Source organism: Anomaloglossus baeobatrachus, chromosome 1 (assembly GCF_048569485.1).
Source record: "Anomaloglossus baeobatrachus isolate aAnoBae1 chromosome 1, aAnoBae1.hap1, whole genome shotgun sequence".
Taxonomy (NCBI): Eukaryota; Metazoa; Chordata; class Amphibia; order Anura; family Aromobatidae; genus Anomaloglossus; species Anomaloglossus baeobatrachus.
Window position 1 is genome coordinate 262,462,885 of NC_134353.1, and position 26,997 is coordinate 262,489,881.

At 43.4% G+C, this 26,997-nt stretch overlaps 1 protein-coding gene across 1 annotated transcript; it reads left to right on the top strand.

The window, feature by feature from the left end:
* The first annotated feature begins 8,599 nt into the window (after positions 1 to 8,599).
* Positions 8,600 to 10,416, top strand: LOC142291760 (uncharacterized). The gene is made up of 2 exons (XM_075336529.1): positions 8,600 to 8,748; positions 9,182 to 10,416. Exon 2 carries the CDS (start codon positions 9,273 to 9,275, stop codon positions 10,170 to 10,172), a length of 900 nt encoding a protein of 299 aa, XP_075192644.1. The 5' UTR covers positions 8,600 to 8,748; positions 9,182 to 9,272; the 3' UTR covers positions 10,173 to 10,416.
* The last annotated feature ends 16,581 nt before the right edge of the window (positions 10,417 to 26,997 follow it).

Sequence of the window (26,997 nt, forward strand, 5' to 3'; positions counted from 1 at the left end):
CATAGGACTACTAAATCCAGTGATTGAGATTTTTCTCTCCCTAGAAATACCTGTACATATATTAATTTCTAAGGCTATGATGATAACTTCAAATATCTTCCTGTAATCCTGTGTAAAAAAACCCAAATGTTTACAGATATTTGAAATGACAATGGTTTGTAGCAATCCAAAGCTCAGCTCTGCTACATCTATATAACATTGGCTCTGCTACATCTGTATAACATTGGGTGTGGGCAGGATCACTAATGGTCAGACTCGTGCTGTAATGCTCTGTGGAGGGTGGATGGTGTTCTCCATCCCTCACACTACCCCTCTGCTTGACATCTTGTGTGTGTGGAGGCAGCAGGGGTCAATCAGCCTGGGCCAAGGGTGCAATATTTAGCCCATTGCACACAAGTTGTCTGTGAGTCTGCTGTTTGTGTTTCTAGGTTGCTCATGGTGTTACACAACCCCTCTCTCTGAGTGAGTGAGGGTGGAGGGGGAGGGGGCTCAGGGTGATTAGTTCCTATCTGCATATCTAAACATAGAAAGCATTTAAATCCCCAGTGCTTTCACAGTGCAGGGCTAATGAATGGGTTTGGCACATTATTGTAAATGACTTGTGATCTCATCACACTTACATTATTCCAGCTTATTCCTTCTCTTGGCCTTTTTCTTCCATGGATGACAATGCTACTCCTTGTAATAATTGGGACTGCCAATATTTACATTCATATTGCAGAATAAAGTCCCATTGCAGGAATGTGAGAACAGATGGGAGCTGTTGAAGTTTGTTGGGCAGTGTCATGTAGCGTTTCCATTGTTTAGACTACTTACAGTTTTTGTTTTCTGGAGTTCTGCTTCTTTTGCTCAATTTTAATGGTAAATGCATCAAATCACGCAACCTAAAAGGCAGCTCTATCAATCTGCTACGTGACAGTATTAGGGGTAGTGCCTTGTTTGGGAGAATAATGAAGACATGGAAAATATTTAAATTACCCATCATATCTCAGGAATAAATTCAGTCCTTATTCCATTTATCCGACCATCCAGTAATTTTTCCCTCATGTAAGCTACATTACTAATCCCATAGTTCTCTATGGGATCGTTCCCATTCATCCGGTGCATTAGTTCTTATATCAGACCCATAAAAGATCAGGTTCCAATAACTTTGCATGTTAAGTTTGTAGATCCATCTCCATATTTTTGCAGCAAAAGGCAGGATAAAATAAGTGCTATTCAGTTAAGGCACTGATCCTAAAACTATGGAAAAATGGGAACCAAGCCTAAGCTAATTTGATATATTCAATTATTATGTGTCACATAGCTTTGAAAAATTGGGAGAAAATATTTTTAAAATAAAAAAACATTTTTTTTATTCATTAACTCACTATGTGCCCTATTAAATCTCCGAGCACACTAGCACTGCTGCTCCAAATTTTCCGCCAGTTCCGCAGTGATGAAGTGACCAGTGTAGACACCGCGCTGATCACGGATGTAATGTGGGGAACGTGCAAACCCCACTACTGAGGACAGTGATGTGAATGACTTACATGATGTCATGATGGACGCAGCACCAGGGAAGGAACCACTGGGGTAGCTAGCTGGACCATCAGCAGATTCAACAGGCAAGTAATGTTTAATTCTTTATTTTATAACATTAAAAATGCAAAGCCAAGTTTCTTATAATTCTGGAAATTCCTCTTAAAGAATAATATTTTATTTTGAATAATCAATAACACACAGAAAATCCCAAACTTTGTTTTATATGTTATCAGAGAACTCTTTGTCTTTCCTGAACTTTTCATTCACTCTCAGAATTCTGAATTCAGGGGTAAAATCTATTGAGTGAATACTGATATTCCCATCACTGAGATGACAGTTGGTGCACATAAGGTTCTATGGAGGACAGTAACCATTATACCGTTATTTCAGGAGAACTTGCAGCAGAATGCTTGTGTCTGCCCTTAGCTCCTCTCTCCTTCTCCACCCATCTACTCTCCATACAAAAAACATCAGTGAATGCTGATATTCCCATCACTGAGATGACAGTTGGTGCACATAAGGTTCTATGGAGGACAGTAACCATTATACCGTTATTTCAGAAGAACTTGCAGCAGAATGCTTGTGTCTGCCCTTAGCTCCTCTCTCCTCCTCCACCCATCTACTCTCCATACAAAAAACATCAGTGAATGATGATATTCCCATCACTGAGATGACAGTTGGTGCATATAAGGTTCTATGGAGGACGGTAACCGTTAAACCGTTGTTTCAAGAGAACTTACAGCAGAATACTTGTCTACCCTAGCTCCTCTCTTCTCCTCCATACAAAATACATCAGTGAATGCTGGTATTCCCATCACTGAGATGACAGGTGGTGCACATAAGGTTGTATAGAGGACAGTAACTATAAAACCGTTATTTGAGAACTTGCAGCAGAATGCTTGTGTCTGCCCTTACCTCCTCTCTCCTCCTCCACCCATCTACTCTCCATACAAAAAACATCAGTGAATGCTGATCTTCCCATCACTGAGATGACAGTTGGTGCACATAAGGTTCTGTGGAGGATGGTAACCGTTAAACCATTAATTCAGGAGAACTTGCAGCAGAATGCATTTGTCTGCCTCTAGCTCCTCTCTCCTCATCCACCCCTCTCCTCTCCATACAAAAGCCATTTAAAGCTGTCAGCTCCTATTTCAGTAATTGGGAAAATCTGTATTCACTGAAGACATATTGTACAGATCTTACCCATGAATTGAGAAATATCAGTCCAGGAGGAGAAAGAAGCAGATTCTTTTGATAAGATCTATGACACAGTTGCTTATTTTTATGTGAACTATTAATTTACGAAGGAATGATTACTCTTTAAATATTTATTCTAAAGCCAACTTCTTCAAGTAGGACTATGCGGCATAACCAACCTGATCTGGTCACTGATATGTCCGCCTCGCTGCATCCTCTCCTTGCAATCCATGTCAGTTTTCTTTACCCTTTATAGCTACATTAGCCCCAATATTTGCTGGGTGACTGGTTCGTGCTGTATTCTTATATTCTTCTTGTCAACAAAATGGTCTGATTCCCTGGACGCAATCATCGGCCATCTTATATTGTGCCATGCCTCCCATTCCTTCAGATTGTAAGCTTTTATGGGTAGTGAAATAGAACTTTTGGTCATATTATTAGTCATTTGTATGGATACCTTGCTGTAGAATATATTAATGCTACATTAATACTCATGTTATTATTAACAATAGTAATGCAATGTATAATCCTCATAGTAACGCTGTCGTACGCTCCATAAAACTTCTTGCTGATTTCCTGGAAGATACAGTAGTGCTGTCAAAACGATAGAAACCATGATAGACTCCAACAGATCTATATGACAGCAATAATCTTTAGTTGATGTGCATATTATTTGTGGAGAAATAGACCATGCTTACATACTTCAGTATATAGCAACTGCTTAGCCATGTTAGGAGGTTGGTATCCAAGTGGAGTAACATGCTAGTAAATAGGGGTAACAAGATGTTCAAAATATCATGTTCAAAGTCACTTTTTTGCGTCCTATTAAACTTGATATAAATCTGTGATTTTTTTCTTAAAGGGATACCTTGATTCATAAGAAATTATTCTAAAGGTCATACCCAAATAATCTATAAAGACCCATAGTGTTGTTTCCAAGCCACAGACTAGCTGTAATTCAGTGCAATGTTGGATCTGCTCCTTGGTTCTCTCCCTCCCTTCTGGGACGTTACATCACACATCAGTTGGCATAGCTTGCTCCCTGCCGCTAGTAACTGCCAGCCCTCGGATAATATCTGCTTTTATTCAGGGTATGGATTGCACCCTGATTTAGGACCACAGCAAAGTAGATATTATAAGAAGGTTGCCTGTTACTATCAACAGGGAGCAGGCCACACCCCCTAATGTGTGATGTAACATCCCAGAAGGGAGGGGGAGCACCAAGGAGCAATTTGAGCAGCACCCTGACTTACAGGTTCAGGAGCAGCACTATGGATCTCATCTTTATAATTTATGAGGGCATGGGCAGTAGAATAATTTTTTATCTCCCTGGAGTACACCTTTCAATAAATAATTTTGGTGATGTTCTATATTACATTGATAGTTAAATAAAATCTTTAGTGAGAAAACACCAAATTTATTTTTGGAAGTTTATGCTCCAAAGCCTTAAGCTGATCAAAAACATGAGATAACTATTGGCCAAATATCTGTACAGCAGTCAGCCATCTCTCCTAACTTTCATGATCACATAAGCATTTGGTTTGGGCAAGAATTCATGTGTTTTCAACAGGGAAAGAAGAGAAAACCTCCACTAGGTTCCTCTGGAGCAGATTTTCTCTCCTGTAAGCAAAAGGATCGGCCATTGAAATTCCAATTCCTCCATTAATCTCCTTCATAATATCATTTAAAGAGGGAGAATTAGTAGGCCCTTATTTAAATCACATGGTTGGCCAGTCCAACTGATATTGGCGGATTCTGAGAAATTGGATCTAATGTGCATATGGACACATTAACAGGTATATTATATGATAAAACCAAAATATTACCTGGTGCACAATCCCTTTTGGAAACTTGGACATTTGATAAATCAAATTAAATGACTGGGATAGGTGTCACTCACATTGCATTTATTACTAGCTAAAAAAACCTTGCATAGGCTTTTTCCAGGATGAATAAACAACCGAATCTCTGTTCACTGTGCCAAGGTATCACTCATAATGCTCTTATGGTTACAGTTATGCATTTTACAGTACCATTATTTTGTGTACAAACGATGATTGGTACATTCAGGGCCGGCTCCAGGTTTTTGTGGGCCCCATCTACATGCAGACATGCATGTACACAGATACGTACACATACAAGCATACGTACATCCAGCTCCTCCTGGGCATGTGGCTGTGCTGCATGATGGTCGTCACTAACAGACATGGCCGCGCACAGTGCACACTGACAATGCTGTATATACATCACAGAAGGGACTGGGGGCATAGACATTACTGGAGGGCATAGATGTTACTGGAATAGCAAACAGCTCTGGGGGTCTACACATTACTGGGGTGGGTCGTATAGTGTTCTGGGGGGCTGCACATACGGCTCTGGGGCGCTGAACATACGGCTCTGGGGGGGCCACATGCACAGCTCTGATCCATACATACACACTCACACAGCTCTGCTACACACACACAAACACACACACACACACATTGATAGCACTGTTGCACACATCTCTGCTGCATATGTACAGACACAAGCACACACACAGCTCTGCTGTACATATACACATCTCTGCTGTCCGAAGACAATATATAAACACAGCTTTGCTGCACACTTCTGCTACGCTGCCCAATCAGCACATATTCATAAAGCTCTGCTGCCCAGAATAAGTACACACTCTACTGACCAAAGAGTATATATATACACACAGCTCTACTGCACACATACACACACAGCTCTGCTGCACACAGACACACACACACACACACACACAGACACACACACACATACACACTGTTGTAGTTATCTCCTTTTAATGCAGGGGGTTTTAGCTTATAATGGGACATCTGAGAAATGTACGGCTCGGGGGGGTGAGCCAGGGCATACATCATCGGGGGGAAGGGAGCCAGGACAATCATCTCGGGGGGGAGGGGTGGGGTAAGTCCATATGTGGCGCCCTGGACAAGCCAAGTCGTCACAGGTACTGCAACAACACACCCCACACCCCGGTTAGGCACACCAGTCACACACAAATCCTTGTTGCCTCCCTCCAGGGGCTGATGTCCACACCAGGTGGGGTGGAGCTAGGCGGTTGGCCCCACCCACTGAGGAGTTCACAGTCCTGGAGGCGGAAAAGGAAGTTAGTTGAGAGGGAGAGTTCAGAGAGTGAAGGAGTGAAGTGGCAAGAGAGGAGCAGTCTGACCGTGTCCGGGTACGTGGCCTGGGCACATACAGCAAGGTTGGCAGACGGTGGTGGCCGTCTGCAGGAGAGGCCGATCGACGCGGAACCGTAGGACCGGGGTCGGGCGGTGGCCCGCTGGTACTGAACCGGGGAGCGAAGAGAAGCCAGCACCATTCGGCAGGGCCTACGGACCCCGACCAGGCTTGGAGTCGCCGTTAAACCGGTCAAATCCGTTAGCGACGGGAACCTCCGGGGTTTCCCAGCAGCAAAGACCCGATTGAAGGCAACCGTCCAAACCGTGAAGGGAAATACAGTCACCACCAAGGCTACAATTCCCAGGGCCAGAGCCTGCGGGCAAAAGGAGGGGAGCGGGTTACTGGTGGGAAGCCATCGGGGCCGAAAACACACTACAGGTGCAGGGAAAGGGAGCCACCGCCAACCTACCGGGAATGAACACTGCAGCCGGCTGTGGGACCCGTCCATCCAGCCGTTTGTTTTACCAGAGACTCCGTGTACGTTATTGGCTGAGTGAGTACCACCGTGCCGTCTGGCACCGCGCTGCCCCCACGACCCTGCACCTCACCAAACCCTGCCACTCACATTCCAGTCACCTCACTGGGCCCCGGGACCACCCAAAACCCCCCTACTCACGGAGGGGAGAGAAACATCTCGGCTGCTCCCTGTCATCGCTCCCAGGATCCCCGTCCAGAGCAGCGGTGGTGTCCCAACCTCACCACAAACTGTGGGTGGCGTCATGGACCGACTTCCCAAACCCCAAAAACTATCCCCTTTCACTCACGGACGAGGAGTGCCGCTCGAGTCCCCGGATCTGGCCCACCGCTCGAGCAGCGAGCAGCAAGCAGCAGGCTGCAGCAGCGCCGGACCCGAGCGCCAGCGAGGGCACAGCAGCGACGGCTCCCTCCCCGCCTGCGACACATACAGTTCACTGGGGCCCATAAATCAAGGGGCGGGGAATGGCACTTACAGATCGGGGGGGTAGGGGTGTAGAACATACTGCTGAAATCACGGTGGAGAGTGGCCCACACAGCGCCGGAGCGCAGTGCTGTACTGGGGGTCGCTGGCTGGCACTGGACCTCATCTTCATCTGTGGGACAGTGAGTGACTGGAGCAGGACGCCGCGAGATAGCTCCACCCACAGATGAAGTTCAAACAAGGAGTTCACAGCGTGGACAGCGGGCCTTATTTGCCTTAAAGGGACGGCAGCTGCAGTTTCCTGCCGAGTACTGCGGTCCCCAGAACTCGCAAATGGGCCCCCCAGGCTGTCCAGGGCCCCGGCATTTGCCCGGGTGTGCCGTGTGGTGACGCCGGCCCTGGGTACATTGTACTTAACCTGGTGGGTTCAATAGATGTTGATCTCTTGTATAGGCACCTTCACCCCACCCAAAACCTACGGACATCAGTAGGATGATCACATTAAAGATCGAGTTCACAGTGGAACTAGAAGCAGTTTATTTCTATACTTGCACATGGTAGATTGTTGTATCCTCATAAAAACCTAGAACAACTTACATGAACATGGCCCTTTTCTACCAGTTAGCAGTGAAGAATATGTAGAGTATGTGGTGAGGTATCAAAGTGATAAATTTGGAGTTCTTTGGTACAGCAGGACCCTTGAGCCATATCATATTTCCATATTTCCAAGAAAGGACTTAATTTTTTTAATAAATATATTTGTTGCTAATGATATTGGGAATAAACCGTATATTTAAAGCACAACTCCAACATTTTTTTTTTAAATTTTACCGCTGGAGTGGTGCTTTCAATGTAAGTTCCCTGACCTTACGCTTATACTCATCCTCCATTGTCTTCGCCTTCTATTGCTGATGCAATGATTCAGTTGTTCTCTGCGGATTTGTGATCTGATGGCTGCTGCAGTATTTCATAGAGCACGCCGGAGGTAACTCTTCAAAGGAAGTCTATGGAGTCTTCTGGCTAGGAAGTCTTCTGGCTCTCATAGGGCTGCTTCTCACTTGCGAGTTTCTCGCAGTAGAGCAATGCGTGAAAAACCCGCTTCGGAATCGGACACATGTTAGTCAATGATTCAGCTCGCATTTGCGATTTTTTTCTCAGTCCGAATCGGACCGAGAAAAAAATCGCAGCATGCTGCTTTTTTGCGAGTTTCTCAGACCATTTGTCTCAATGATTCCCTATGGAAGCGTGTTTTTTGAAGGCACACACACGCACAACACCGTTCAAATATGCGAGTTGGGCTGGTCCTATTTTAAATAATTAATTAACACATGTCTGTGCCATCGCACGTCATTGTTTTAATTATGTTGCACTTGTGTATATTACCTCTCCAAAAGCACATGGCAATTGCTCCACGGATGCATATCCAACATGGCTAGGTACATCAATGTTGAAATGCTCATAATGCTCGTTCAGGAACGTCCGGAATTATGGGACAAGCGGGACAATTCGTATGCAGACCGGGCTGCACGCGATGCCTCCTGGTTATGGATCTGTCGCAAAATGTTTCCGCATTTCAACAATAGTACCCCAGATGCACAACTGCGAATGAGTGAGTTTTTGTTTTTTTTTATAGTTTAAATTCCCATTTTTTATTGTAAAAATGATTTGTTAAAAACGATTGGAGGTTTTTTTTGTTTTCAGTGAAATCTAATTTTGTTTTTTTTGTTTAATTTATTTTTCTAATCTAAAATATTAAAAAACAAAGTTACAGATATCACAAAAAGATGGCGAAGTGTACGGGACCAATTCAGGAGGGAAAAGCAAAGTCGTGCAGCAAGTGGTTCAGCAGCATCTAATAAGAGGCCATATATACATTATGAGCGACTTAATTTCTTACATCAAATTGTTGATTTATGTCCGTAAGTTTTTTTTTCATTTATAGTTAAAAATAGCGTTTGTAAATTAATTTATTTGCTTTTATAAAAAAAAAAAAATGTTAAATAATTTTTAGTCAAACAATCCAAAAAATCCTATACAAAAAAAAACCATTGCTCAGATCATGAACATTCACTGGTAATTAGGCCGTTGCGACATTGTTAGCGATCTCGTTCACATTGTGAAAATAAATTTCGCAAGTGCACTTTTTTTTTTGGTCCAAAATATCTTTGTACCCAAACTTAACGTCAAACACAAGCACATGCAAACATTATTTTCACATCGAGACAAAGAATGCTAATAATGTCGCTGCATGACAAATGGCACTAATTGTGATGAACATAATTTAGTAATTGTAAAAATCCTTGTTTTCATTTGTCCAAAAAATTAAAATGTCTCCATACATTACATTTTCAGCACTGAATCAAATTTGACAGATAAAGACACAATATCAGAATCTGACACACAAAGGGAGACAAATCATGAGGATGGAGATGTACAAGATAACATGCATGAAGTTGAAAATGAAGCATCATCAGGACCAATTGTGGCTGGATCCCAGGAAAACAATGATTTTAATCCAAATGATGTAACTAATGAAAAAGATGATGATTTTGAAACCTCAAATCAAAACAGTGCACTAGATATCTCGACACATCATGCACCAACATACACCAGGGGTAGAAGGCGCAAAGGAAAAAATGTCACCAATACTCGTAGAGAGGTTGATAATGGGGTACTTGATTACCTGTCTCGAACCATCAATGACGATGGAGAGGAGGCATTTTCACGCAGCCTTGCTCAATATTTGCGTCAAATTCCACGTGGAGTAAGGCTGCGTGCAAGAAGCTGTATGCAAACCATAATTGACGCATGTACCCCTTCCAATACACCACATTTAATTTTCAATTACATCGAACGCTGGCAATTATCTGAAGAAAATAAACTAGACAATACCCCTCCAAATATAGATGCTATAACATCAAACACCCTGCCACAGCCACCACACATACCAAGTGTCTGTGTGTCTAATCGCGACAATATGTCAGGATATGAACATACAAATGAAATAACACACAACCTACACATGAATATTGGTGATAATGCCCATAATGTAGTAAGACAAACATACAATCCAAACATCAATTCAAATATACATTATAGTAACCAAAGAGAACAACATTATGACCATACTCATGCATCATCCAATGCTAGAGAAATTTCATTAAGAAATTTCCCAGAACCAGCATACAGCCATCATACTCCAAGCAGTTACACGAGCAAGGACAACAATCTAGTTCAACCAATCAGCACACGCCCTGGACAGCATCAGGACCACAAGATGCAAACCCCAGCAAGCCAGATGCAACGATCTACCAATGTAACACCTAGATACATGAATTTATGAGTGTAACATTAGTTATTTATTTGTGAATATAACAAATAATTGTGTTACAAAACCAAACAATATATCTTCATGCATTTATGTATACCAAAACATATAGGTGAAGCAAAACATTTGTTATTTAAACCAAGAATCAGTTTATTAAGGGAAATTTGAAAATTATACCTTATGTATCTTATTGGATAAGAAGTATTATCTGCATGATACCGTTTATTAGTTTTAATTTGGATTTGCATGTTTTTTTAAAGGAACAAAAACAAAAAAAAAATAAACATTATTTGGTTAACCATCATAAGTTTTTTTTATCATATTTTTTAAACGTTATTTAAGTTTGGTTGCCATGGAATTGATCCAGAAGCTGTATTGAAGTAATTACATAGATGATTGCGCACTCTTATCCCTGACCAAAGTTGAGCAACATTTTGTGAACGAATTAACAAATGGGGATCTTGAAAAAAAGGAATATCTTGATTTACTGCATCAAGACATTCTTTTGTTCGTGTCACATTATGCAGAATTACTATTGCTTTAATTACTTTAATAACATTTTGTTCATTTAGCTGGATATGTGTGTACAGTATTCGCCATTTAGCACACATTATCCCAAAAGCACATTCAACTACCCTTCTGGCCCTCGAGAGTCTGTAATTGAAAATGCGTCGCATAGGAGTTAATGTACGTCTGGGATATGGTCGCATCATATTGCTTGACAATTTAAATGCCTCATCACCAACAAAATAATAAGGTATGGCGGGTCCCTGAGTACCCTCTAAAATTTGTGGAAAAGGAATATGTAAAGTAGATTGCAACATACGTGCACACATAGTGGATTGTGAGAAAATTTGGGAATCCCCAGCACCACCATAGGCACCAACATCCATTAAAGTAAATCGGTATGTCGCATCGGCAACAGCCAGAAGAACGACAGAGAAATAATGTTTATAATTGTAATAAAGCGATCCTGAGTTTGGAGGCTTGCGAACTCGGACATGCTTGCCATCAATTGCTCCAATGCAATTTGGCATTTGGCAGTTATTAGTGAAGCCCTTTGATATTTGAAGCCACATTTCGACTGTTGGTTCTGGCATCATTGTATTGTGCAGGTTATCCCAAATTGCTGCACAGGTTGTTGACACAATCGAACATATAGTGGACTTTCCAAGTAAAAATTCAAGATGCAAAGCAGCATATGAAAGTCCAGTAGAGAGATATCTGTATATAGAGAATATGGATTAATTCATTTTGATATATTTCATCAATTTAAATTTGGCATCATTTGTATCGTGATGTTAATTTATAAATGATTTGCTAAAAAAAAAAAATACCGTAATGTAAGCAATAGCCGTTCCTCTGGGCATATACTTTTTCGAAAACGGGTGTTCTGTCTGGTTATATCAGGACGAATTTCTGTGAGGATGAAGTCAAATGTAGTCAAATCCATGCGACAGTAGGCATAAAACTTGTCACTGTGTTCGCGTAATTTTTCATAAAGACGGGTAAAATGACCTCTTGTTGCACGGCGACGGACAATTGGATGGAGCCAATATCTTCGCATAGATGTAAGGGATGGTTCATGATAGTATGTTCCAAAACGGCGTGAAAGTACCCAATGAAGCAATATTCTTTCTGTTGTATTGAATGTCAAATGATTTGACATTGTTCCTTTTTTAGATGACAATAGGATAATGCTTCAATGCAGAACGAAATCCAGAGTCTTGCGATGAATACAAAGCACACATGAGACCCAAAGCCACGTGGGGGGCTGGAACATTTAAATAGGCAAATTCCATGTGTCGATCATTTAAATTAAGTGAACTCTTGCAGATAACTCGCATCACAATCGCAACACACACGCGTCGCACACGCGAGCAAAAAGCATCGCACTTGCGTTGCACTCGCACCTAACGTGAACTAAAATCAGCTGAGTATTTTTCAGCCCAGTCGGACCGATTTTACTCGCATAGATGTGTTTCCACCCATAGACTTGCATTGAAGCTAGTGATGTAACTTCTAACTTCAGTTAGAATTTACAATCATAAGATGGCGCCATGGGGCTGGCGTGGTGTTGGTAAAAATTGAAGATGCCATAGGGTGAGTACATTACTAGAGGCAGGGACCTTAGATTTAACCCCTTACCAACCGCGGGCAGTAAAATTACGTCATAGCGGTCATAGTGTTAATCTCCACCGGCTGCTGCCGGCAGCCGGGGGAGATCGGCGCACATCTCACCTGATTTGCACAGTGACATGTGTGCCTGCTAGGCATGAGCGGAATCGCTATCCACCCGTGCCTTTTAACCCCTTAAATGGCACTGTCAATATGTGACAGCACCAATATAATAGCGATCGCGCTATAATGTTACTCACAGGCAGATACCGGATGTCACATGACGTGATCACGTGGATCCAGTGGTTGTCATGGTAGCATAGGGTCATGTGATGACTCCTGTGCTCACATTACTTAGATCCTGTAAGAAACAGCCGAGAGTACTGGCTGTTACAAGAGATGATAATTTCTCCCGGTCTGAGCGGTGCTGCTCTGATCGGGAGAAATGAATGAGCGATCAGACAGCTGATCGCTATAACCCCGAAGGGAGATTAGTAAAATAGTAAAAAAGAAAAAAGAAAAAGAAAAAACCTAAAAGTTTAAATCACCCCCATTCGCCCCATTGAAATTTAAAGGGTTAAAAAAATAAAAAATTTACACACATTTGGTATTGCTGCGTTCAAAAATGCCCGATCTATCAAAATCTAAAATCAAATAATTTGATTGATAAACGGCGTAGTGGCAAAAAGATTCCAAATGCCAAAATTACGTTTTTTGATCACCACAAATTTTGCACAAAATGCAATAACAGGCGATCAAAACGTAGCATCTGCGCAAAAATGGTACGGTTAAAAAATGTTCAGCTCGAGGCGCAAAACATAAGTTGTAACTGAGCCATAGATCCCAAAAAATGAGAACATTACGGGTCGTGGAAAATGGCGCAAAACATACGCCACTTTTTTCAGACAAACTGATTTTTTTAATTTCTTAGATAAAAGTAAATCTATACATGTTTGGTGTCTACAAACTCGCACCGACCTGAGGCATCACAATGACACATCAGTTTTACCATATCGTGAACACTGTGAATAAAATAACTCAAAAACAATAGTGCAATTGCACTTTTTTTGCAATTTTTCCGCATTGGGAATTTTGTTTAGCATTTTCCAGTACACTATATGGTACAACTCGTGGTTTCATTTAAAAGTACATCTTGTCCTACAAAAAACGAGCCCTCACATGACCATATTGACTGAAAAATAAAAAAGTTACGTCTCTCAGAAGAATGGCAAAAAAAAAGGAAAGCGCAAAACGGCTGGTTGTGAAGGGGTTAAAGCACCTCTCCAGTATTGAAAAAAATAATAACCCCAAAGCACTGAAGTGGTGATTTAAATAAAGATATAAAACTTTTTTTTTTAAATAAAACAGTATACTCTAAAACTATCAGAGGATGTTTAAGATTTTATTTTAATTAATGTCTTACATTTTTAATCTTTTACACAGTGTTTTTCAGTGTTTGCTGCTATATGCATTAAGAGAGGTCTTAGCTCTTATGTCAGCCATATATACAGGCTCTCATTCACCTAGGAAATGAAGACTGTCCTTTTAGTCTCAGTTATCATGCAGTACATCATACAATTGGGGTTGAGCAAAACGATTTGTAGGACCCTGGTCAGGCGGCCATGTCTCTGTGGTGTCCTGCGAACTTTCTGCTATCTGCCGGTATCCTACTTACCTTTTCTGATTAGTAGGCCGCAGCAGTTCCTACCAATCAGTAGTGACACCCAGGCGGCAGGTAGTGGTAGGTTTACAAGGCACAACAGAGTACCAACGTGGCCACCTGACCAGGGTCCTGCAGATCATTTAGCTCAATGATATATATATTTTTTTTACAATAGAAGTCTATGGCTGAGGGATACTATTGTATATCTATATAGATTATGGAGGTATACATTTGGAAATTCTCTAACAATATATGTCGCGGGCGGGGAGGAGGGTGTCCGCACACTACGCTCACCCCTTCTGCTCGGGTCCGGCGGCTGCTGCTCAGTGGTGGCTCGAGCCGTGGGCCGGATCCCGGGGGTTCTCGAGCGGCACTCCTCGCCCGTGAGTGAAAGGGGGTTGTTGGGTGTGGGAATAGTTTATTGTCCGTGACGCCACCCACGGTTGTGGTGATTTCACCACCGCTGCTCAATGTGGGGATCCCGGGGATGGTGATGCGGAGCAGCCAGGTGTTGTGTTGCCCCTCCGTAGGTAGGGGTTGGTGATCCCGGGGCCCGGTGATGGGGAGGGAGGTGCAGGGCCTGGTGGGCGCAGGGACGTGGGGGCAGCGCTGTGCCTTGCGGCACTGTGGTACTCACTCAGCCTGAGACGTTGACACAGTTTTATGGTAAACCACACGGCTGGAAAGACGGTTCCCACGGACGGCTGCACTTGCTCTCCCAGTAGGTGACGGTGATGTCCCTTTTCCTCGCACCTTTGTTTCTGTGTTGGTAGCGATGGATTCCCACCGGTAACCCGCTCCCCGGCTTCAAGTTGGACCGGAGGAGCTCTACTCTTTGCCCGCAGGCGCTGGCCCTGAGAGACTGGTGCCTTGGCGGTGGCGGTGTCTCTCCTACTCTGGTTGGACTGTTGCCTTCAATCGGGACTTGGTTGTTGGGGGATCTACGTCCCCTTCACTGACGGATTTGGCAAATTATGGCGACTCCTAGCCTTGCCAGGGTCCGAGAGGCCCCTGCCCTGGTGCTGACTGTCCTTCGGTACACTGCTCCAGACCGCCGGGCCACTACCCGTCCGCGGTCCTTCCAGGAACTTCCACACGGTCCCCCTCCAGACAGTTACCGCCGTTGCTGACCTGTCCTGCACACAGCTGGACTACTTCAGGCTTTCTTTCTGTCACCACTCTTGCTCTCCTCCTTTTACTACTTTACTTCCTTCCACTTCTTGTTTGCTCCTCCACTTAGCTCCTCACTCAAGCTTCCCCTGAGCTAATCTGCCTGGTACTTCCTGCCTCCAGAGCTGTGAACTCCTCGGTGGGCGGAGCCAACCGCCTGGCCCACCCCCTGGTGTGAATCATCAGCCTCTGGAGGAAGGCAACAAGGATTTTTGGTTAGCTTTGGTGTTCCTAACTGGGATGTAGGGTGTGGTGGTGTGATGACCTGTGTCCCCTGGCTTGCCCAGGGCGACACATATAGCCTGGCAGACACTGCAACAGGGGTTCTGTGTTCACCTGTTCACCCAAGTCTATGCCAGACCTCTGCTCTAGGACTAGTTCCGCTGGAGTCAGTTACTATCCAGGATACTCAGCTTTGGGCCTGGTACTCAATACGGCGGAATAGGGATGATCCATTATCCTGTCTTATATCCATTATCCTTGAGTCCATCTAACATGCTACAGATTCCCTTTTGTGATCCTGAGGGTCCGGCCGAACTGTCTTTGCCACATACACCTACTTTCCTTTGCCTCTTAGCTATACATCTTCTAGATATGGCTTGCTCTACTTCTTACCAGTACTCTTAACTAACTATCTCAAGCTTGGATTGAGCCCAGCTGTACCCTGCAGCTGGCTCCTCCCACTCTGGCCAGCACAGCATTTAACTGTTTGCTATCTCGCCCCTCCCTGTCACTAGGCGACACCTAAGGTTTAAGCCACAGGGCATGAAAATAGGTGCGAGTGGAGTGCGATAAAAAAAAAAAAAAATCGCATTCCAATCGGACCAATATTAGCCTGTGTCAGCACACATGAGCGATTATTTTCTCAGCCCTAATCGGACCGAGAAAACAATTGCAGCATGCTGTGATTGTTATGCGAGACTCTTTCTCTCGCACCCATTCAAGTCTATGGGCCGAGAGAAAAATCGCACTGCACTCGCGGTACTCCGGTGTACCACGAATGCAGTGTGAGAACGGAAATAACTGGCTACGGAGGTGAGAGGGAGATAAATCCCTCCCTCCCCTCCTCAACGCTGGCCTGCCCCCCCCGCAGCAAAGTCGGACCTCAGTCGCAGGGACACTCGCATGACACTCGGCTCTTTTGTACTGCCAGCGTGAGCCAAGTGTCATGCGAGGGGATCGCAGTAATCCCCGTTTGGGCCCAGCCTTACCTCTCTACCAGGGAGCAGTACCTAAACCAGCCACAAGATGGCGACATTCAAAGACTAAACATAACCACATTATATGTATAACACAATTCACATTATTATTCTGTAATGACGATTGGTGTCTTCAGGGCGGGACACACGGGCCTAATACCCTCTTACCAATGCATGAAAACACTATTTTTTTACCATTCATTTTTTTACATTTTGTTTTACTCCCTTTTCCCTTTAATGCCATAGAAATAGTGTATGATCATTACAAGTACAGGGGTACCAATTGTGTAGGATTTGATATAATAAAATTTTGCATAAAAAATATGTATTTGGTCACTTTCACATGGCACAAGACCAGAAGGCTGAACTGGAGTGACGTGGTAAGTAAAGCTCATCTTGTCATTTTTAGATAAAGTCTGTGGAATAAAAAAAAATCAATCTGGGAAACATATGCTATGTTTGTGCCGCATACTACATTACTATAATACACTGATATTTCCATATATAGTTTTTGCTGAATTTACAGAACATTTAGTAAAATTTGCTTTACTTTTGCTCATTAGAAAATTACACTTTACGAAAGTATGCTTCTGCACTTTTTTTTTGCCTTTGGCTTTTTGCTTACCCCTCCAGTGATGGAATATGTTATTTGTCTGACGTAATTTGTTGGAAACCTTTAATCAGAATTATTTACTGAAAATGGCTAACCTGGTAAAAATCATCTAATCACAAGTGTATGGAACAGTCTGTTTGTCTGTTTATTTACTAGTTACATAAGTATTTCTAAAGCACTGCTATAGAGTGGCATTAAATAAAATGATAAAACTATAAAGCAGATTTATCAATGTTCACACAATGTTTACACTAAAATTTTAGCTTTCTTCCAGAATGTCCAATTTATGACACAAAATGTCGGAAAAAGTATGTGGGCCTTAAAAGTTGCTTGCACAAGTGGATGAGGTCCCTGCCGAGCTGAGTGACCTGGAGTGCCGCAGTGCAGAATGAAGTAATGGAAAATGTGCAGCACTGAATCAGCACTGTGGCCTTATTTTCAGGATCGATGGAGGTCACAGTGGTCAAATATCTGCTGTTACATAAAGTACTAACATATCCTAGCAATATGCCATCACTTTATAAATTGGGAATACCTCTTTAAAGTCTATTTTCAACATTTATGCTGAATTTACACATGCTAGTTGACCTTAAAATAAACAGATTGCCCATTTTAATCTCATTACACACATTTTTATGTACTTTTTGTGGTTACGAAACATATTTTGTTCAGATATAGGAAATATCTTATTTAGTCCACCTGTAAATGTAATGCCTGTATGTATGTATGGCGACTAACAATAGCATCCTCACGTGACAGCAGCTATTGCCTCATCATTTACAATGAAATAATATATTATATATATATAATATATTATGAAATTAATAAGTCGGTCATTTGCTTAAAGGGAACCTGTCACGTGGAAAATTGCTATTAACCTATACATATAGGGTTAATCTTCAGGTTAATAGCATCTTGAACCTGCCCGGTATCTGCATTGGTACTCTTTTGCTCCGAAAAATCTAAGTTATAATTTTTATCATTTTGTTAGTATTTTGTAAATCCATATTTTGGCTTTAAACATTGCCTGAATCCTTGTGGACATGCTCTCAATCAGATTCAAGCATGCCTCAACTGAAATCTGATCCCAGGTCTCTTCTACACATTCCCAATGTTGGTACATACTGGTCAACTCACTTGGGTATGTATACAGCTTTTTCTTCAACTTTACCCACAAGTGTTCGATTGGGTTGAGATCTGTGGACTGTGGGGGACAATTCAGCACCTCTACTTTATTGTCATTGATCCATTTCTTCCCTATGTATGCTTTGGTTCATTGTCCTGCTGGAACACTATATCATTATCTTCATACCCAGAGTACTCAAGTGTATGAAGTAACTCATTTTGTAGAAAACTCACATATAGCTCATCATTGAGATCACCATCAATCTTGGTCAAGTATCCAACGCCTTTGGCTGCGAAGCAACCTCCTATCATCAGGCTTCCTCCGCCGAACTTCACAGTTCCTTAAATTTCTCAAGCCCTTAGCCCCTTTTCCCTTGTTTCTCCCAGACCCATTTGTACCCTTTGGAGCCTAGTTTATTGACTTTTGTCTCATTGCTCACAATCCCCTGTTTATAATCTTCTATTATCCATTTTTCATACTATTTTGCAAACTTGACGCTTCCTATGATGATATTCAAGTTGAGGCTTCTTCATCTTTTTTTGGGCCACCATTTCAGACTTGCATAACATGCTTTGCACGGTGCTTGCATGGATGTCTGTGATCTCACTATTACGAAGCATATGAGCCACCTCCACTGTCATGTTTGTTGTGCCAGAATTGATAGACCTTGTGATGAGCTGACTTGTTGACTCTAATATTTTATTAATTAATTTGGTATTCTTCTAACTGTCATAGCACTCACATGATAAAGTTTGCCAATTTTCTTGTCCAACAGAATGGTATCGATAAGTTGGATGATACTGTATCTCTTTTCTTGGCAAATCTTCTTCATGGCTGCTCCTTGATATGAACCGGTGACCTTTTGCTTGGTAACCAACTTAATAACACACTGAGCTATTAAACAATGTGAGAAATCTATAGTATGCAGGAAGAATTTTTTTTTCAAACACCAAGAGCAAAACAGTAACAATGCAGTGACATGACAGGAATCTGCACAACTAGTCATATACTAAATAATTGCAAGTCAAATTAATTTATGATATAGCAAAGATGATTGTCTATAAAATGAAGGTCGTCTCACGTCTCAGTGAATGGTGAGATACAGAGTCTAAAAGTCAAAATACCAAAACATTGTTACCCTTTTGCTCATCACCGTATATACAAAATGAGGGAGCAAAACATAAATAATATAGCATAGTAGTAAAAAAAGTATATATATTTGTCACTGTATATAACTAGATACACTTGAGTGTAGCAAAATATAAAGTGTGAGTTACATTTTAGAATTTACAAATGAAGGCTCCTTAGAAATGTACAGTATGTGTAAAGCGATCATGTGCATTCGAGAGCAATGCCTGCTGCCCCTAATGACTGAAAACAACAAACTAGTAGGAAAAGTTTAATAGTTTTTTAGCTGTTAAGGTAAAAAAATGATAGATTAATTGAGTGTAATCTATAATCCTAACATGATCTGGAAGAAGGCTGAAACCCTATGATGCAGATGCTGCTTGCTTCATATTAGAGGAAAAATGCCTTCCCGACTACAGATAGGGCAATCATACTAGTTCCCTGGATCAATGTCCAATGAGAGAATCTGGTATCCATGACCTGTAATCGAATACATTAATAAAGAGGAATCCAGGCCCTCAGTGAATTTGCTTCATTAATTGATCATCACAACATGCGTGTCAGACAGTTTCACAATCTCACTGCTTTTACAGAAGAGAATCATCATCTGTAATGATATTTAAAACTTCTTTCATCTAGAAACAGGGGATGCTACATATCATTGTTCCAGGTACAGGGGGCCAAACGGGAGAATTTGATGTCTGCACCTTTTGCCTTTTTTACCTTTACAAATTTAGGTTTTAAAATAAAAAAAAGAATTAATAAAATATATTCGCAAAGATATTGCCAAGTTTATTTCCTCTTTTATATAGCTGTCACATTATAGTACAAAAGTAAAGAAAAAATATCCTTTTTTAAATAAAATATAAAAGAAAATCAAAGCACTAAAAGGAGACCACGGCATGACAGGCATGAACAACATGCAAATAGGTGGGTATTGATGGCAAAGGGCTATGATGATAGGGATACATAAAAATGTTTTCACATAGACATAAAAATTACCATCAGTATTTATGATGGCCTAAGATGCTGATCTAGTTTTTTTCACAGAAAACATATGTAGATTTATAACATATATCACTCAAATAGCTTTGTTGTAATAGAGGTCATGAATAATAGCACAGGTGCACACAAGGTGAGAAGATATATATATATATATATAATTGCCTTATTCTGTCTGTCTGTCTGTCTTGCTCCAAAATTGTGTCACCGTGACAGTGTAATTTCAGTGACAACTGTCGGATTGGCCGTTGGGCTCGGCCTGCCCCCCCCCCCACGGATTGGCCGCTCGCCTCGGCCTGGCCCCGCCCCGGGCATAGATTAGCCGCTCGCCCCGGCCCTCCGCACGCATCGCCCGCTCCAGCGTACACCGGCTCCCGGTACACATGTGCAGGGAGCCGGCATACGCTGACGCCTCGCCCCCGCCACACGTTGGCACACTCGGCACCGCCCCCGGCGGACAGAACCTTGCGATGCTGGGGTCGTGACGGAGCCGATGTACGCTGGTAACCATGATACACATCGCGTAACTATAGGAAGCGCTTCCCTTAGTTACCCGATGTGTATCATGGTTACCAGCGAACACCGGCTCCCGGTACACATGTGCAGGGAGCCGGCATACGCTGCGGTCAATAATGAAGTGTCATGCAGCGGTGAAAGAGTTAAAGACACTGCAAGACACTTCATTATAGGCAGCGGGCACCCCCAGAAGAGAGAAGACAGAAGAAAGAACACCCCGCAGTCATACTCACCAGACACCGACCTGGAGCAGGTGAGCGCATCAAGGTCCTGCAGCGGCGTAACACACACACACGCACACACATAAGAACAGACACACACACATCAGATCCCACTCACTCACTCTCACACACACACCTCACACACACATCAGATCGCATCCACACACTCACAACATCCAGTGATATCGCTTACTTCTCGGCGGCGATACTGTGCGTGCAGTGACCTTCCAGGACCTGCCGGAGGATCACATGGCCGGAAGCATGTGGTATCTCCGGATGTTGTGAGTGTGTGAGCGCGTATGTGCGATATCGTCAGTGTGTGTGCGTGTATGCGATCGGATGTGTGAGTGTATGCGATCGGATGTGTGCGTGTATGCGATCAGATGTGCGCGTGTATGCGATCGGATGTGTGCGTGTATGCGATCGGATGTGTGCATGTATGAGATCGGATGTGTGCGTGTATGCGATCGGATCTGTGAGTGTCGGCAGAAAGCAGGGGAGCACGGCGTGCAGCACAGCTGCTGGGACCGCCCACCGGAGGGCACAGCGAGAAAAGGGGTGTGAGTGTATGCGATCAGATGTGTGCGTGTATACTGTCTGATGTGTGACTGTGGAGCACGATGGGGAGTGCGCAGCATGGGGGATGGAGCACGATGGGGGTGCGCAGCATGGGGGATCGAGCATGATGGGGGGTGCGCAGCATGGGGGATGGAGCACGATGGGGGGTGCGCAGCATGGGGGGTGCACAGCATGGGGGATGGAGCACAATTGGGGGTGCGCAGCATGGGGAATAGAGCACGATGGGGGGTGCGCAGCATGGGGGATGGAGCACGATGGGAGGTGCGCAGCATGGGGGATGGAGCACGATGGGGGGTGCGCAGCATGGGGGATGGAGCACGATGGGGGTGCGAAGCATGGGGGATGGAGCACGATGGGGGGTGCGCAGCATGGGGGATGGAGCACGATGGGGGGTGCGCAGCATGGGGGGTGCGCAGCATGGGAGATGGAGCACGATGGGGTTTGCGCAGCATGGGGGATGGAGCACGATGGGGGGTGCGCAGCATGGGGGATGGAGCACGATGGGGGGTGCGCAGCATGGGGGATGGAGCACGATGGGGGGTGCGCAGCATGGGGGGTGGAGCATGATGGGGAGTGCGCAGCATGGGGGATGGAGCACGATGGGGAGTGCGCAGTATGGGGGATGGAGCACGATGGGGGGTGCGCAGCATGGGGGATGGAGCACGATGGGGGGTGCGCAGCATGGGGGATGGAGCACGATGGGGGGTGCGCAGCATGGGGGATGGAGCACGATGGGGGGTGCACACCTCCCCCCAAAACACACACACAGCGCCACACGCACACCGCACAACACACCACACACACACTGGGAACCACAAACACTGCCCTACACAGACACCCACACACAGACAACGCAGCACACACACACACACACACAACACCCAACACACAAACACCGTGGCATACACAAATATACGCACATACCGCACAACACACACACTGCACAAAACATACCTCCCCCAAAACACACACACACGCACTCCACACCCACACAAACCGCGCAACAAACACAGCACCACACACAGACAACACTGCAGACACACAGCGCTCCACAAACAACCCAACACACACAACGCAACACACATACAACACCACTCTCACACACCCCCACACCTAGACAACACCCAGAACATTTACAGTGCCCTACACAAACACTGGCAACTACACACAACAACATTTATATATACAGTGCCTACAAGTAGTAATCAACCCCCTGCAGATTTAGCAGGTTTACACATTCGGAATTAACTTGGCATTGTGACATTTGGACTGTAGATCAGCCTGGAAGTGTGAAATGCACTGCAGCAAAAAAGAATGTTATTTCTTTTTTTATTTTTTTTTTAAATTGTGAAAAGTTTATTCAGAGGGTCATTTATTATTCAACCCCTCAAACCACAAGAATTCTGTTTGGTTCCCCTAAAGTATTAAGAAGTATTTCAGGCACAAAGAACAATGAGCTTCACATGTTTGGATTAATTATCTCTTTTTCCAGCCTTTTCTGACTAATTAAGACCCTCCCCAAACTTGTGAACAGCACTCATACTTGGTCAACATGGGAAAGACAAAGGAGCATTCCAAGGCCATCAGAGACAAGATCGTGGAGGGTCACAAGGCTGGCAAGGGGTACAAAACCCTTTCCAAGGAGTTGGGCCTACCTGACTCCACTGTTGGAAGCATCATCCGGAAGTGGAAGGCTTATGGAACTACTGTTAGCCTTCCACGGCCTGGACAGCCTTTGAAAGTTTCCACCCGTGCCGAGGCCAGGCTTGTCCGAAGAGTCAAGGCTAACCCAAGGACAACAAGGAAGGAGCTCCGGGAAGATCTCATGGCAGTGGGGACATTGGTTTCAGTCAATACCATAAGTAACGTACTCCACCGCAATGGTCTCCGTTCCAGATGAGCCCGTAAGGTACCTTTACTTTCAAAGCGTCATGTCAAGGCTCGTCTACAGTTTGCTCATGATCACTTGGAGGACTCTGAGACAGACTGGTTCAAGGTTCTCTGGTCTGATGAGACCAAGATCGAGATCTTTGGTGCCAACCACACACGTGACGTTTGGAGACTGGATGGCACTGCATACGACCCCAAGAATACCATCCCTACAGTCAAGCATGGTGGTGGCAGCATCATGCTGTGGGGCTGTTTCTCAGCCAAGGGGCCTGGCCATCTGGTCTGCATCCATGGGAAGATGGATAGCACGGCCTACCTGGAGATTTTGGCCAAGAACCTCCGCTCCTCCATCAAGGATCTTAAGATGGGTCGTCATTTCATCTTCCAATAAGACAACGACCCAAAGCACACAGCCATGAAAACCAAGGCCTGGTTCAAGAGGGAAAAAATCAAGGTGTTGCAGTGGCCTAGTCAGTCTCCTGACCTTAACCCAATTGAAAACTTGTGGAAGGAGCTCAAGATTAAAGTCCACATGAGACACCCAAAGAAACTAGATAACTTGGAGAAGATCTGCATGGAGGAGTGGGCCAAGATAACTCCAGAGACCTGTGCCGGCCTGATCAGGTCTCATAAAAGACGATTATTAGCTGTAATTGCAAACAAGGGTTATTCCACAAAATATTAAACCTAGGGGTTGAATAATAATTGACCCACACTTTTATGTTGAAAATTTATTAAAATTTAACTGAGCAACATAACTTGTTGGTTTGTAAGGTTTATGCATCTGTTAATAAATCCTGCTCTTGTTTGAAGTTTGCAGGCTCTAACTTATTTGCATCTTATCAAACCTGCTAAATCTGCAGGGGGTTGAATACTACTTGTAGGCACTGTGTATATATATATATATATATATATATATATATATATATATATATATATATATATATATATATATATAAAAATATATATATATATATATATATATATATATATATATATATATATATATATAACAAAAATCATACATTAACTACACAATAAATTCTAGAATACCCGATGCGTTAGAATCAGGCCACCTTCTAGTATATATGTATATTATATATATACACACAGGGTGTCCCAAAAGTAGGTGGACAGTATGTGTAAGGCTACTTTCACGCTTGCTTGCAACGGATCATACAAAATAACGCAATCCGTTAGTTTTTTTCCTTGACTTTACACATTTGGGCATGCGCAGTTGTGTAAAGAGTAAGACGGTTGCGTTAACGGAATCCGTCAAATGACTGTTTCTAACGGAATCCGCCACCATAGGCGTCCATTATAAAAACAACGGACGCCGACGGAATCCTGCAGGTTGCGTTTTTTTGACACTCCGCCAAGCGCAGAAAAATGCTACATGCAGCGTTCAATTCGCCAGACGGATGCAACGCATTGTCGGCTAATGGATGCAACGCAAGGCCATCCATAGCTAATAGACGTTTATGAGGAATCAAACGGTTTCCTGCAAGGGTTACCGTAATTCCTCAAAGAGGCGGATAGCTACGGATGCCGTTCAACGCAAGTGTGAAAGTACCCTAATAGGGTTATCAAACATGGTGTAAAGTGAAGCTGACTCAGTTGCCCTTAGCAACCAGATTCCACTTTTCATTCTTCACAGACTCTTTGGAAAATGAAAGGTGGAATCTGATTGGTTGCTAAGGGCAACTGAGTCAGTTTCACTTTACACCATCTTTGATAAATCTCCTGCTTCATTACCCTATTACACATACTGTCCACCTACTTTTGGACCACCCTGTATATATAAACAGGAGCGGACACTGAGAGCAAAGGGCCCCTGTGCAAGAATTGTGTATGGGTTCACCCCTCCTCCCCAAGGCAAAATGTTACCTCTGAGACATAAAGAGCAGCATGTCCCGGAGAGTCTGTAGTGCAGCAACGTTACTGAGAAGAGGAGTCTGGCGCAGGACACCAGTGAGAGCAGCGGTAGTAGTATATGATCACACATCACATGCACATACACACATTTAGTGAATACAAAATTTAATGGGAGCGTTCTTTAACAATGGTAAGGTTGTTACCAGAAAACAGATTTATCTCTCCATACTGCCCCCTCATGTTCCCACTTCAACATATAGTTCCCCTACATCTACATACTATCCCCCCCATGCTCCCACTTATCTATACTGCCATCCTATGCTCCCACTTATCTATACGGATCCCCCTATGCTCCCACTTATCTATACGGATCCCCCCTATGTTCCCACTTATCTATACTGATCCCCCAATGCTTCCACTTATCTATACTGATCCCCTATGCTCCCTTTCTGGGTACTTCTTGAAATATGTTTGGGGTCATTATCCAGCTTTCTGACATTGTGACCCACAATCCTTTCATAATCTTAAGATTTTATGATTCCTTGAACAAAGTCAAGTCACTCAGTGTCAGAGGCAGCAAAACAACCTCAAAACATCATTGAACCTCCACTATATTTGACTGTAGGTACTGTGTTCATTTCTTTGTAGGCCTCATTTCAAATTCTGTAAACAGTAGAATGATGTGCTTTACTAAAAAGCTCTATCTTGGTCTCATCTGTCCACAAGATGCTTTCCCCAAAGATTTTGGCTTACTCACGTACATTAGCTTTTTTATGTTTCTGTGTTTAGTAACTCACTACACATGAAGACAAATATATACAGGAAAACTATTTTTCAAAATATTTTTTTGAGTATAGAACATAAGTATACCTAGGTATGACCCATTGTACACTGACCAAAAATATAAACTCAACACTTTTGTTTTGCTTCCATTTCTCTTGGCTGAACTCAAAGATCTAAGACTTTTTCTATGTACACAAAAGACCTTTTTCTCTCAATATTGTTCACAGATTTGTCTAAATCTGAGTTATCTTCTCCTTTACCAAGATTATTCATCCACCCAACAGGTGTGGTATGTCAAGATGCTGATTAGACAGCATAATTATTGCACAGGTGTGCCTTGGACTGGCCACAATAAAAGGCCACTCTAAAATGTGCAGTTTTACAGTATTTGGGGAGTCCGGGGGAGGGGGGGGGATAAAAAAAACCTGTCAGTATCTGTTGTGGCCACTATTTGCCTCACATAGATCAATACATATACTTCTCATAGAGCTAATCAGTTTGTTGATTGTGGCCTGTGGAATGGTTGGTCCATTCCTTCAATGGCTGCGAAGTTGTTGAGTATTGGCAGAACTTGATGATGCTGTCATACATTGACCCTAAGCATCCCAAACATTCTTAATGGGTGACATGTCCAGTGACTATACTTGCCATACAAGAGCTGGGATGTTTTCAGCTGCCAGGTATTGTGTACAGATCCTTGCAACATGGGGCCGTGCAATATCATGCTGCAACATGAGGTGATGGTTGGGGATCAATGGCACAACAATGGGCCTCAGGATCTCGTCACGGTATCATGGTGCATTAAAAATGACATCAATAAATTGCACCTGTGTTCGTTGTCCATAACCTATGCCTGCCCATACCATAACCCACCGTCACCACGTGGAAGTTTTAGGCTGGTGTGGTTACGCATGTGTACCGCCCCGCGCTCGGCCGCAGCCGAGCCGCTTGGATCCG

What these genes read in the sequence shown, in the direction of transcription:
- LOC142291760 (XM_075336529.1), top strand. Translation starts at nt 9,273, where the DNA reads ATGCATGAAGTTGAAAATGAAGCATCATCAGGACCAATTGTGGCTGGA.